Below are 13919 nucleotides of genomic sequence, written 5' to 3'. Positions count from 1 at the left end.
TTGAACCTTTTTTTCATGATAATCAAAATAATGTGAAATAATTGAAAAGACGATATAGTAATAAAATAGCACGATTTTAATGAAGGTCGTATCAATAAATAATGCATGAATGTGAAACAAAAGACTATTTCAGTCACATGATTTATCACATGACTCACCAGCAGTGAAACAAATCCGGAAAATGGGTGGAATGGAATACGCACCGTAAATTAATCCCAGAACTGTTCTTGAATGAATTAGGTTATTTACTTGTGACAATTATGGAGCCATTATTTGTCATATCATTCTTGTGTGGAACCATCATGTCCATCTCGCTTTTTTCTTTGAGCTTGTTGTTGCCCTCTCCTCGGATTCTTGTGGCTGCTGATTCTGTGGACAGTGACAAGTGGATGCCGGGGAGCTCCGGCGTGGATCTACATTCCATTTCCCGTGAAGAGGGCTCTTTATTCGTCAATCCGCCTGGCTTAAAGTTAAATTCAAATTCAAAAGGACAAGGCCGAGCAGCCATTGATAATTTGAATCCTCTTGCTGGTCTTGCATGTAATCAAGAACATATTTTAGTTGACATTGACAACTTGCCGGTGGATTTTACGAAGTGCCATCACAGAAAAGAACTATTAAGTGCATACAGCAATGCTTCCTCAGCATTCATTGAATGTGCAGTTAAGAATGCCAAGCCGGTTTTGTATTGTGGACATTGTGTATTGGAGTTTGACTTATCAAGGAAAGCGTGGAGTAATATTGAAAATGTATTACTTTTTTGCTTTCTTTTGCATTTTACTATTATTTCGTAAATTTTAAGTTTATGCTCGAGTCTGGGAATTTAAAATGTCAGTGCACTCGGTTAGTGTTGGAGTAGATTATCTGCGCCAGGTCTAGGTCATTTCCAAGTTCCAGATTTATAAACGTGGATGGATTTGCTTATTCCCATTTCAATGTCCTTGGCATTAAACTAGTCTGACGGTCAGACCTGTCAAATGACCATGTACAGTATCAATTATGATTACATGTAGTTACCTCCACCATTATTCTGCATCTTTGTGCACTCATTCAATGATTAAGGTTATGATATAACCTCTGTTGTACATGTAGGACTTCCTGTGTGGGGAAATAAGGCTGGCAATGTTTTACTTGTTTTCTCTTGTTCTTGGGGACAAATGCTTGATTTTTTTACACAGGTGTCAGTTTCCATTGCAACTACTCATGTAATTTTGTATTTTGCTCTAATGTAAATTGAATTCTTTTAATTATTTTTTTTCTAAATTAAAAATAGAGGTTGTTGAATGACTATTTTCTTGCAATTTTACTTTCCACCAATAGATGCTCAAAATTGAAGGTTTTTGCACTCTAGTGAATAAAAAAATGATGCCCAAGTTACTAATGAAAAATAAATCCCAACTGTATGGAAATAAGTACATGTATTTTTTCTTACAAAACAGAAGTGATATACTGCATAGATCGACATGTGTGTAGATTCGCAATAGGCAGGATGGTTGCAGTGAACAAGTGTGTCAGTGATGCTATACTGATGATATAGTTTTATTATTTTATGCCTGAATATGGTTTTATTGGTTCCTTTCTCCTCACTATGGCAAATGCCTGCAAAACTACAACGAGCTGTCTTATTCACAAGATATCAATCAATAAATTTCAAATAATTAATCTGCACATTAAAATCTATCATTTGAATGAGCAAACTTACATAGGCCTACTGTCCAAATGTTAAAAATGCATGCAATGTAAGTATTTTGAAGTTTTAAGCAAAAAGAAGCAACAAAAATTAAACAGGCATTCCATTAGACTAGACCATGATTCACAATTTTATTTTCCCTACAGGATGAAGAATGCAAGGAAGACATACTTGTTTCCGATAAACTGCAGATTGTGAGTCAAACACAAGCTTTCCTCACTCAGCTGTGGCGTGATGGGAATTGTCAAAGTAAGTTTTCACTTAGGAAACATTCCGGACAAGTCCCCTCCACCTGATAGAATAGGAGTCCATAGTCCCGTAACACAAAGAGTTAGCGATTGATCGTACGCTTGATTTTCAGGATTGATCGCACATTGTAGTCAATGAAATCAATCATAGAAAAATGTTCCAGGATTATTGCTAAGTTTTGTGTTACGGGCCCCATGTCTATTAAGATATTTGGTAGTTTTGATAATGATTTTTTCCCCTTCTCACTCCCTTCTCACGACTGTTTACACTTTTTGTTTCTCTTTCAAATGTTTCCATGTCACACTTCTCTCCCCCTCTCTTTCTCATGAAATCTCTCTGTTTATCCCCTTCTTTCTGCATATGTGCTTTCACTTTATAAGTTGTGAGGGCATTTCATTTCTAATGAAATTTAATCATTTTGTACTTTCGTTATCCTGTAAGCAGATTTACATTCAATTTATACAATCTATGTACTTTGTCCTTGCAAGCTTTAACCATAATGTACATGTACTATACTGATTATAATTATAATGATAATAATAATGATAATCATAATGATGATAATAAAAATATAATAATCAATATTTATATGGTGCAAACTACAGTTAAGTCTCTGAGCGCTCAAAGTCTCTTAGCGCTCAATTATTACTTGATAGTAATATTTTGTATTTATTTATTCACTATCACTTAAAAAAACATTACTTTTGAATCCTTTTTAATTACATGTACACAAGAATAAATTGTTATTACTTTTCCATTCTTCCTTGTCAGTTATACTTTCTTCTTTACACTGCAAACTTTACAGATTGCTATGCTGAAAATCTGAACTTTAATGCAACCAACTCAACTCAAGAATTCCTCAAGAACTATAATGACACAATGACCTGCTTTTTGAACAATGGCGGATGCTCTGTAAGTATTCTTGAATGAGGTAATTTATTACTATTTTATTTTTTGTCTCTTCCTCTTCCTCTTTTTCTTCTTATCCTCCACTTCCTCCTACTTTTTTTCTTTCAGTTTCTTTTTCCTCTGCTTCCCAACTTCGTGTCATATTGTCAATCTATAGAATATCTGCCTGATATTTCTTATTACATGATACTGAAAGTGGATAAACTGACAAGAGTACACTCTGCTTATCAATTGAATTTTCCTCCTATAATTAAGTGTAATAACTACAGCAATGGTCCTAAGTATAATATATACCAGATAATTTAATTTTAGTATAATATTTATACTGGGTTGATTCATTCCCCCACTTTGTACATTTACTGTATGTATTCTCTTTCCAATTTAACATTAAAAATCTTCTTCTGGTGGTGGTTAAAATATGTCAAAAATAATTGAACCTCTCATTGACAACAGAATGATGAACAAAATCACGATTTAAACTAAAGTAAGTTTATATGGAAAACCAACATAGCTTTGTAGAACTTTCCAGTTAATTTTCAATCACTTCATTGGTTTACTTTGTAATCTTGCTTGTAAAAACTTTCCAATATTGTTATAAAGTAAGGTAGACTACAAACCTTTTTCAATGTTTCACTTTCGTTTTTACATATTCCATGGTTACCCCCTTTTTATTACTAAAGCCAAGTTCATTTCCTTTCTGATTGAAAACCAATCAAAGTTCAGTTCTTCTGCACAGTCATGTGTGTAACATTCTCATTACAAATGAAAGGCTTTGCTCTTATCACAAACTCCCTGATCAGATTTAGGGGCAGATTCACTCCAACAAAAAGTTCATTTGAATGAAAAAGAGAAAAATGAAACTTGGATGTAATAGAAAAAACTTATGACATTTTAAAGTTTTGCTTAATTTCACACTACCTGGTCGGAAGAATTTCTTTGAATGCTTGAGCGCCTGATCAGGGTGGCGGTGCCAAAGCCGGGTAATAGTATGCAGCGCTTAGTCTTAGAAACATTGTATTAAGTGTTATATAAATGATGCATGTTGTTATTAATATTTATTCACTTTACTAAGTGTATATTAAATATAATATCCAACAATCTTGTTTATGTTCATTTCACAGGATGATCCTGTACCAGTCGGCTCAAATATGACATTATGTGATAATTGCAGTAAGGAATATGAGACACTGAATGCCCTGTACAATAACCTTAGTGACGACCAACTTTGTATGGACATCATAGACTTGGTGAGCAATCTAACTGCTGTAGATGAAACTCAACTTGAAATGCATTTTATGGCCCTTGTTCTGGGACTAATTTAATTTCTGGTCTAAAGTTGTGGTTTAACTATGGAAAGCCAATAGTGACACGAATCTGTGAGTGTCGAGATATGACACCCCAAAACATTCATAATTGTCTAGGAATAATAATTGAAGTACATGTTGCTTTCGTCACCATCAAAGCATGAATAAAGAACAGGTATCAATACATATGAAACATACCATGCAAACATAATGCTCTCCTTTTGGGCTTTATATATATATAGCGTAGAGCTAGACCATTGCCTAGAAATAAAACTTAACTTAGAATACATTCATACGAGTAGAATATGAAATTATTGACAATGAATAATTGCATCACTATAATTTGTAACTTGTTAGTAATGTGAATATTGACTAGGTTTCTATATGACCATGGGTCACTGGAAGTTCTACTAATAGCAGGGGTTCCGGGGGGGGGGGGGGGCAGCCAAATGTATTCCTCTGTACACATGCATGAGCAAATTATTTCCAAACACCCCCTCTGTGTGCAAAATAACCCCCTAACAAGTTTTGGCGGGCTTTATTTACACATTTTGGGCCCTAAACAAGTTGTCGCCAGAATATGACCTGGGGGAAAAAACATACCCTAAACATGTTTGGCTAGTCTAAAAAAAAAGCTTTGAAAAAAAAAACCATACCCTAAATACGTTTGACCCGTGACTGACCAATGACCAGTCTTTCAAAACCACCCTTTTTTATGAAAATCTGGGCTTTTAATGAGTGCTATTTGACTGGCCTTCCGGGCAGGAGCTCACTATTGGTTCACTTGTAGTATGTAAACACTTCTTTGGCTAAGTGGAGGTGCCGTGGCGGAGTGGTCTAAGGCGCCTTCCTATACATAAAAAGTCCAGGGTTCGATCCCCGGCCGCAGCACCTATGCCTGTGAGCAAAGCATTTAATGTGCAATGCTCTTTTATCCTGCTTTCAAATAAATGGAAATGCTATAGGCATTATTGGTAACTTGGTGTGAACTTAAAAAAAAAGTCTGTAAATGTTCCCTTTAAACAATATCTTGTCTCCTTAAAAAATATCTTGGATTAGGATGTCCTATTATAGAAGATACAATTATCTCTAGCTAACTATTATGTATTACATATATCACCTTGAAACGTGTTACATTATACTTTATTTTGCTGTTTTTCCTTTTTTAGATGAATCGCACCCGCATCATGTGGAAAGACAATCACTGTCGGAAGATAGAAAGAGAATTTTTAGCTGTAGTAACCCTAAGCATCTTTGTCTGTATATTGCCATTATTCTTCTACATTACTGCAATGCTGCATGGGACGAAAAAACAACAAAGACTTGTAGAAAGTGAGTATCATGCATTTTTTTTTACGACATGAACATTTATTTATGAAGAAACATAGACTTGTCAGGTAATGTCCCTAATATTACATTCATTAAGAACTTTGATTTATTCATTGTTTTTGTACCAATGATATTAACATTGAATGATCAAGATTATGCATCAGGCATTATCTTGATCATTCAATAATCATCTATAAGAGAGTTTACATGCAGCATGTAAACTCTCTTATAGATGATTATTGCCTTCATAGTTGGATTCGTTCAGTCCCCCCTCCCCACAGCCCCAAATACAATATCCACTCCCTAGGGATTATTTTGATAAAGGGCTAAAGAATTTTGCTTCATGAACTATTAAAAAAATAGTATAATTTGGTCAATATTTTTCTTCTTTTGTACAGAATCCAAAGAAAGGAAACGGAGGTCACTATCAGCTTCAGCAAGACTTTATGCTGGGACGACAACTTCCCTACGCTGATTAATGTACATCATTTTAGTAATATGCCTCACAAGACTCCAAAGGAAATCAGCGAATGTCACCTCGGTGTCATGTTAGAGCATCATACTTTGTTTTTGTTTGAAACAAAATACAAGACTCAATTGAGTTTGGAGGCAGTACTTAAAGCTGGGAAAACAATGTTTCTTCACGAACATACTTCTAAAATTGTTTGTTAAGGCTACTCAAAAGAAAAAGTGGCCACATTCCTTTTAAATGGAAACACTTTTGATGGCCACTAAAGACAGGTTCCTGCCAGAGATAGGAAGCTGATAAGGCAGGTTTTACTCACTTATGCTGGTGCTTCAGCATTTATTAATCTGCCTTTACAAGATACCAAAAGAAATCAGAACTGTTGAAGTCAAATGACCTTTCTGGACAAGGTGAAACATAAATACATTCTTGATTTAGAAAAGCCTTCTAATAAGGCCCTGAGAATAAGTTTATACCAGTGACGGACTGAAAGGAGACTAGGCAATGATCGTGGCATGATTTTGTGGAGGTTCTACTTTCCTTATTTTATTTATTTGAGACTTAACAAGTCTCAAAATTATCAAGTTATGATATTCCTGTCAATTATTGTGAATAAAAAGGATATAAAATCACAAAAAAGTAAATTCAGGAACATTCCATCTTGAATATAATATTGAGTTAAAAAAAAGAAACATTATATAAGTCAAATATATGACATATTATGTACAGGAGTGGATCCAGGGGGGGGGGGCACCTCCCCATATTGGGGCAACCTGCAGAAAAAAGTGTCTTTTTTAACTTGATAGAAACCTTCGGTGCGTGTTACGGGGCTTTCGCCCCCCCCCCCCCCCCCTCCTTCCAAAAATTCCTGGATCTGCTTCTGATGTATATGCATTTAAATCAAATACAGTATGTAATAATTGTTTGTTTGGTAAAATACACTGCTGTACTCAGATTGTCTTCATTTTATCATCTGCCATTTTGAGGTAAGTTATATGAAATTAAGTAAAATTCCTGCATAGCTTTTTATTTTCTCCTAGCTGCCTTTCTATTCCCCATAGTACTACTCTTTGTCATTGATGTGTTTGATTCCATGTACCACAGCCAAACGCTAGGTAAAGTAATACACAGGTGTTGCTAATGAGATTGTTCAGGGGATGGTTTCATAAAAAGTTTTGTCAGTGATTTACTGCAAATCCCTGCATCTGATTGGTTGAGGCAAGCTAGTCAGTGAGAACTACTTGACTAACAGGGTTTCTGTATCTTTCTTCTTTACAACTCCTCTCTCAAGTATCCAATGCAGCATTTGCTCACTCATTACTTAATATTATATATACATATATGTATATTAATATATTCTTGCAATGATTTACATTTATTCTTATGCAGAGAGATGATAAAAAAGGATGTAATTTATAATATATGGTAATGATGATAATCATAATGATTATGATTATTATGATGATGATAATAATACTATTAATAATCCTACTACTTCTACTACTACTACTACTAATGACATTGGGACATAAATATGCATATCAAGAAGATATGCGCAGTATTTCATAATTACTGAAGCCTGCGTCGGGCTATACGATCTGATCTGATCTTACTTTGGAAAATAAGTTGCAGAAGGATGAACTTGTGGGTGGCCAAGCTAAGCGGTATGCGACAGAAGAATTTGATATGGTAGTACCCTAATTGCATAATGGTAGATATCTTGATAAATAAGAAAGTACTTGGCTGATAATGTTCTGGCCATTCCCGTCCGATCAAGAAGATTTTGGAGCTAAAACATTGATTTGAATTTGAATCCTTGACAGTTTGCACATTAAAAAACCTACTTCTCTGTTGAAAAATACCAGTAATTTTTTTCCCAGGCAGTGAAGTAGTTGATCATAAAATAGCAAAAAATTGTAACATTTATATAACTTTGCAGATTGATTTTCAGACACTTATATGACACATTGTGTAGGTAGTGTTGTTAAACCTCAATCAACAAAGTTATGCAAACTGTCTTTTAAGTCAGTTGTAATATTTGATGGACTATTACAATTTATTGCCAATTTCAGAATGCAGTTGATTGTAAAGTGTGAGGCAGGCTTGAGTATGACAATTGCAAATTTGTAATTTCATCTAAATTGTTCAATCTATGAAATCAGACAAAAATATTTGGAGGACATTTGTGTAGCATATGAATAATACTGCAAAGTGGTCATATTTAATGGAATTTTCCTACTATTCTAAGTTTTTGTCAAAGGATTTGTTTATATTTGGAGGAAGTTCAGCCCTCTTGTAACTTTATATTCAAATGCATAACCATGATTGTTGAAAGTTCTGCACTAAAAATGGTCCTATTTAAAATTGATCGTGAACATATAATGTATACATTATATGTTATGTATATATATTTATATATATTGTAAAGAAATGGATGAAGAGAACAATGGTAGGCGTAGCTTAAATCAAGGTTCCCCAGAGCTATCTACCCTTTGGAAAAATTGGTGATGCCGAAAAAATGTCTCTGCTGGGAATCGAACCCGGGCCCCCAGCTTTGAACGCCGGTGCCTTAACCACTAGACCACAGAGACGGGTTAGTGGTTAGGGCGAGCCAGATCCGATTGACCGTCAGATAGACAGATTTTCGACACTATACCAATTATATTTTCCTTTGTCGGGTGAAGGTGAGTTTTGAACAATGACAAGCCGCCATGCCTCAGCTGGATCAAAGCTATTGCTTTGATACAGTACACGTATGGGAGAAGAAATACAAATGTGTAAAGCTTTTACATGTACAACAGCTTTTGGCAACTCTTTTTTATTTAAATATTGTAAAGAAATGGATGAAGAGAACAATGGTAGGCGTAGGCGTATATATATATATATATATATATATATATATACATTATACAGTGCTTATCAAAAAAAAGTTTACACTTTGAAAAAGTCCTGGGAATTAAAAAATACACAACACGTGGGTGATTTTTTCACATATAATCTTCAGTTTGGTCTCATCTATCCAATGAAAGTAAAAGTTTTGTCAGAATGTTACACTTGAATGAGCACTGTCCATTTCTGTAAAGCTCGCAGAAATCTGCGCAGAAATGCTCGTTTTCATGCTGTGTCAAGTCGAAAGGACGAAATCAAACTGACACTACGAAAGATTTATCATACATTTTCCTTGCACTTTTAGGCAATTGGAATAAAACGGATACATTCAAGCATTTTGTGACAATTTTGCCACCCAAATTGAAATTTCAACACTCAATAAGCAACCTTTACCCTATTTGTGCCAGCTGGATCTGAGGACATAACTGAATCCGAACAAAAGTTTACATCAAACATCTCCAGCATTTTTTCACTAAGTTTTTGTCATTGAAAGTTGGTTTACATTTCATTTTTCATTTAATACTTGTTTATCCACACTTTTCCCAAGCTAAGCAATGATTAACAAAATGAAAATCAAGCTTAAGCCATTCCATGTAAATCACAGCTCAGTGTAAAGCAAATATCGTCACGATGGCCTCGGTGTGTTGGGGAGTGGGGTGGGGCAAAATGCACTCTTCGAAGTGTTTTGGGCAAGGAAACAAGTCAAACAATGTAGAAGATATCTTAAAATCAATTTTACTAGCTAAATTCCATGTGTTCTTCATGATTAAGGGCTACTTTTATTCGCATAACTATTTCAAATTTCTGCGCAAATCATTTTTCACTAACTTTTCAAAAGTGAGTGGTGCTCACTCAAGCGGAAATATTTTTCGACAGTTATATCGTCATTTGCTTTTATGGACCTGTACCAATGTTAAAATGTGGAACAATCTTCAGGATATTACAAATGTATAATTTTACAGGATTTTTTCAAAGTGTAAACTTTTTTTTGATACGCACTGTATATATGTATGTATTTTGGAGGAAAAATGATTGTTTCAAGGGTTACAGCTCGTTATTTTGAAGGTTTATTATTCCAAAAACTTTATTAGTCTGATGGTTGGGTTTGAACATGGACTTGAAAATGAAATAAAGGATGATTTTATTGTTTTCTTAGTTCTACAAGTAGTTTGCAGTCAAAGTGCATACTTTAGTAAAAGATGTATTTAGAATGCGAAAAGAAAATGGGGCTGTTTTTAGGATGCAATTTATATCAATATTTGTGAAATAGGGGACAAAATGGCTTAAATAATAACACTGATAAAAGGAGCTGAATTCTTGGGTGCAGAACGATAGCTATCACATCTTTGAATAGAGTTACAACACGGAATCCTGTTTAATAAAGACTTGCTATAATAAGAAATATAAATTTACTAACAGTCAATCAAATTAAATGATTACAGTAGCTTTTAACTGTTATGCAATTTTTTTTATTACAAAAAGTTCTTGAAACAGGCCCTGGAAGTTCAGGGGCCTATTTAAAAAAGACCTTGTCACTATGGTAACCTTTGTAAAATATGGAAACGTTTATTTGATTGTCCCGTTTCCATGGTACTTTGATAACATAATGGCAAAGTCACCACAATTATTATATAAGTCAGGAATTTGCAATAACCAATCTTAGATTAGATTGAAAATTATATGAGTGTATTGACAGATGAAATTAATTATAAGATTTTGACTTGGTAAGTAATCTCAGATATTTTTGAGAATAAAATTTTCAATAATGATATGCAAAATGCTCTTGGTTTAAATATTGATTTTGTTCAGTAATCCATTCTGATTGTTTGTGCAGTGAAAAGGCCCTGATATAGTCGAGCTTCAGATTTTGGTATTCCCTCCAAGGCCCAGTCTTCCTCTCCCCGCTTTCTGTACTTCTCGACCTCTCCCTCCCCCTTTTTTTCTATCCCTTTCTTTCTTTTTTTTTGTTAAAGGGCAAGTCCACCCCAGGAAAAAATGATTTGAATAAATAGAGAAAAATCAAACAAGAATAATGCTGAAAAATTTCATCAAAATCGGACGTAAAATAAGAAAGTTATGACATTTAAAGTTTCGCTTATTTTCACAAAACAGCTACATGCACAACTCGGTGATAAGCAAATGAGAGAGTTGATGATCTCACTCACTATTTCTTTTGTTTTTTATTGCTTCACCGTGAATTGAATACAAAAGAAATAGTAAGTGGCCTGGGGTGATGTCATCAGTCCCCTCATTTGCATACCGACAAGGATGTGCATACATGTATAACTGTTTTGTGAAATTAAGGGAAACTTAAAAATGTCATAACTTTCTATTATATCACATCCAGTTTTGATGAAATTTTCAGTGTTATGCTTGATTGATTTTTTTTTCTTCTTATTTATTCAAATCAACTTTTATAGTTTGGGAGGACTTGTCCATTTAAATAAATGATGAAAACGGGATAGAAATCAAACGCGATTCACAATGTAAATATGTCTTAGATATAAGACAATGCTGAGTCTTCCTATCATTTATTATCAAATCCAAAGGCCCGTATTCTGATAGCAGATTTAACTTAAACCCAGGTTTAAAGTTGTGGTTTAAGTATGGCAAGCCAAAAGTATCAAAATTTTTATTAAGTTGTATATTTCTTATGTATACTGTGCTCTTTCCTGATTCATCGATGGTGAAGACGATCATTCATACATACTTCCTATACAATTATGAATGATTTGAGAGTCAAATGAGTTGAAGAACGATATCTATGTTAGTGATTTATGTAACAATTGGCTATCCATACTTAAACCACAACTTTAAACCTGAGTTTAAGTCAAACCTGCTATCAGAAAGCGGGCCAATGAGTTTATGAAGAATATTTCACATTTTACACATACGTGATAGGATCAACCATTAATCCTTTTTAATAGTATACATTTATTCAATGAACTTGGTATAAATGAGAAGAAAGAATACAGATAAAAATAAAATATAATCTGATAACACCATGCAAAAACCTTAGCAGCGATATGAGATCAAAACGTAATATACATTGACTGACTTTATTCTTTTTAGAACATTAATCAGCCTTTGAGTATAATCAATAGAATATCTTTCTTCAATTTAAAGCACAAAGTAATGCATTGTATACATGTATAGAGGCAGTAGATCAGAGAAAGCAACAGAGGACAGTTTGAATGATAAATTTATGTTGATAAAAACTGCAGAAAATAAAACAAACATCCCAATGGAATTTTCATTGAATTTGAACGTAAAATAAAGTTATGATTTTTTTTGTTCGAAATTTGCTTATTTTCACAAAATATATAATATGCATGCCTTCCCCCTCCACCCCTTATTTTCTTCCTCCTTCCTTCTCCTTTTTTCTGTCTTCTTCTTCCTCCTCCTTCTTCTCCTTCCTCGTCTTCACTCTCTTCTTTTTCTTCAATCAACACCACCACCATTTTTACATTGGAGGCCCTACCTATCATTTCTCTATTTAAAAAACAATTTAGAAGGGCGACAGGCCTATATATTTCTTGTTTTGTGCGCTTACCAACAAACTTGCTTTTGTGCGCTTACCATAATAGGTTGTCTTGTCTGATTTCTCGTGCAATATAAAAAATATCAACATTTCTCTTTCACATCAACATTAAAAATAGAAAATTTTGTTTAAGATATCAAACACGTTGCAGGAGTACTCAGTCACGGATATAGTCATGAATATGAGAATAAAACATGTTAGATTCGTACATAGCATAGGTTTTCGTGGATAATTTTGCGATTTCAATTGTATTTTCCGTTTTCAAAATGTGTTTTGATAATGGTTATTAGCCGGCGGGTAATATAGGAGCGCCTTGAGCACCTAACAAGGTGGATATGTGCGCAATATAAATACCCTATATATTAGTATTATTATAACATGTATAAAATGTAATCTGACCCTTTCCTCGAAAGGATTTCCCCGCTTGGCAAAGTGCCAAGTGTTAGATTCTTTAATTTCATTTGGTTTGACTGGAATCCCGTATGCTTTATATTACATGATTTACCGATTTACCTTATTTACAAACAAGTGAGAACACTTAACGAATGGAATGGAATATATACATACATATACACAGAGCTACATCCTTATGAAAACTTGTCTCTGCTGGGAATCGAACCCGGGCTACCAACTTAGAATGGCGCACGGTGCCTTAACCACGAGACCACAGAGACGGGTTACTGCATGACCAGGGCAAAACCAATCTGATTAACCATCAGACAAACATATATATTCGACCTCAGACGAGGTTTGGAATCTCGCTTTATCACCTTCTCGTATCCGAGAAGTCGAGAAGACGAGATTTGGAATTTCACCGTCTCGCCTTATTGGACAACAAAAGGCTGAGAAGACGAGATACCGGATCACGCCTTCTCGCAAGTTATCGGACCCAAAAAGTCGAGAAGACGAGATTCCAAATGTCGCCTTCTCCCCTTCTCGTACCCAAGAAGTCGGGAAAACGTGATTTGGAATTTCACCTTCTCGCCTTATTGGACCAAAAAGGCCTAGAAGACGAGATGCCGGATCACGTACGCCTTCTCGGACCCAAAAAGTCGAGAAGACGAGGAATTATCTCGTCATCTCGGTGGCACTCTTAAGCTTCCGTAGTTTAATACCGAAAAAGTCGAGAAGATGAGATTTGGAATCTCGCCTTCTCACCTCCGCATACCCGAGAAGTCGAGATTTGAAATCTCGCTTTCTCATCTACTCATACCCGAGAAGTCGAGAAGACGAGATTTAGTTTCTCGCTTTCTCACCTTCTCATACCCTAGAAGTCGAGAAGACGAGATTCGGAATCTCGCTTTCTCATCTTCACATACCCGAGAAGACGAGATTTAGAAACCGCTTTCTCACCTTCTCATACCCTAGAAGTCGAGATTCGGAATCTCGCTTTCTCACCTTCACATACCCGAGAAGACGGGAAGACGAGATTTGGAATCTCGCTTTCTCATCTTCACATACCCGAGAAGTCGAGAAAACGAAATTCGGAATCTCGCTTTCTCACCTTCACATACCCGAGAAGACGGGAAGACGAGATTTGGA

General features: G+C 34.9%; 1 protein-coding gene across 1 annotated transcript; it reads left to right on the top strand.

Moving 5' to 3' along the window:
• Positions 1-144: 144 nt before the first annotated feature.
• LOC121412627 (osteopetrosis-associated transmembrane protein 1-like) lies at positions 145-6089 on the top strand. The gene is made up of 6 exons (XM_041605407.1): positions 145-749; positions 1837-1939; positions 2745-2851; positions 3970-4095; positions 5322-5484; positions 5880-6089. Exons 1-6 carry the CDS (start codon positions 261-263, stop codon positions 5954-5956), a joined length of 1065 nt encoding a protein of 354 aa, XP_041461341.1. The 5' UTR covers positions 145-260; the 3' UTR covers positions 5957-6089.
• The last annotated feature ends 7830 nt before the right edge of the window (positions 6090-13919 follow it).

The sequence above is a fragment of the Lytechinus variegatus genome, chromosome 4 (assembly GCF_018143015.1).
Source record: "Lytechinus variegatus isolate NC3 chromosome 4, Lvar_3.0, whole genome shotgun sequence".
Lineage (NCBI taxonomy): Eukaryota > Metazoa > Echinodermata > Echinoidea > Temnopleuroida > Toxopneustidae > Lytechinus > Lytechinus variegatus.
This window is presented reverse-complemented; position numbering and strand designations above follow the sequence as displayed.

Excerpts from the sequence above, each read along its gene's own strand:
- LOC121412627 (XM_041605407.1), top strand. The coding sequence starts at position 261 with ATGGAGCCATTATTTGTCATATCATTCTTGTGTGGAACCATCATGTCC. Across the intron at positions 1,940-2,744 it reads GCGTGATGGGAATTGTCAAA|ATTGCTATGCTGAAAATCTG; the intron begins GTAAGTTTTCAC and ends CAAACTTTACAG. Across the intron at positions 4,096-5,321 it reads GTATGGACATCATAGACTTG|ATGAATCGCACCCGCATCAT; the intron begins GTGAGCAATCTA and ends TTCCTTTTTTAG.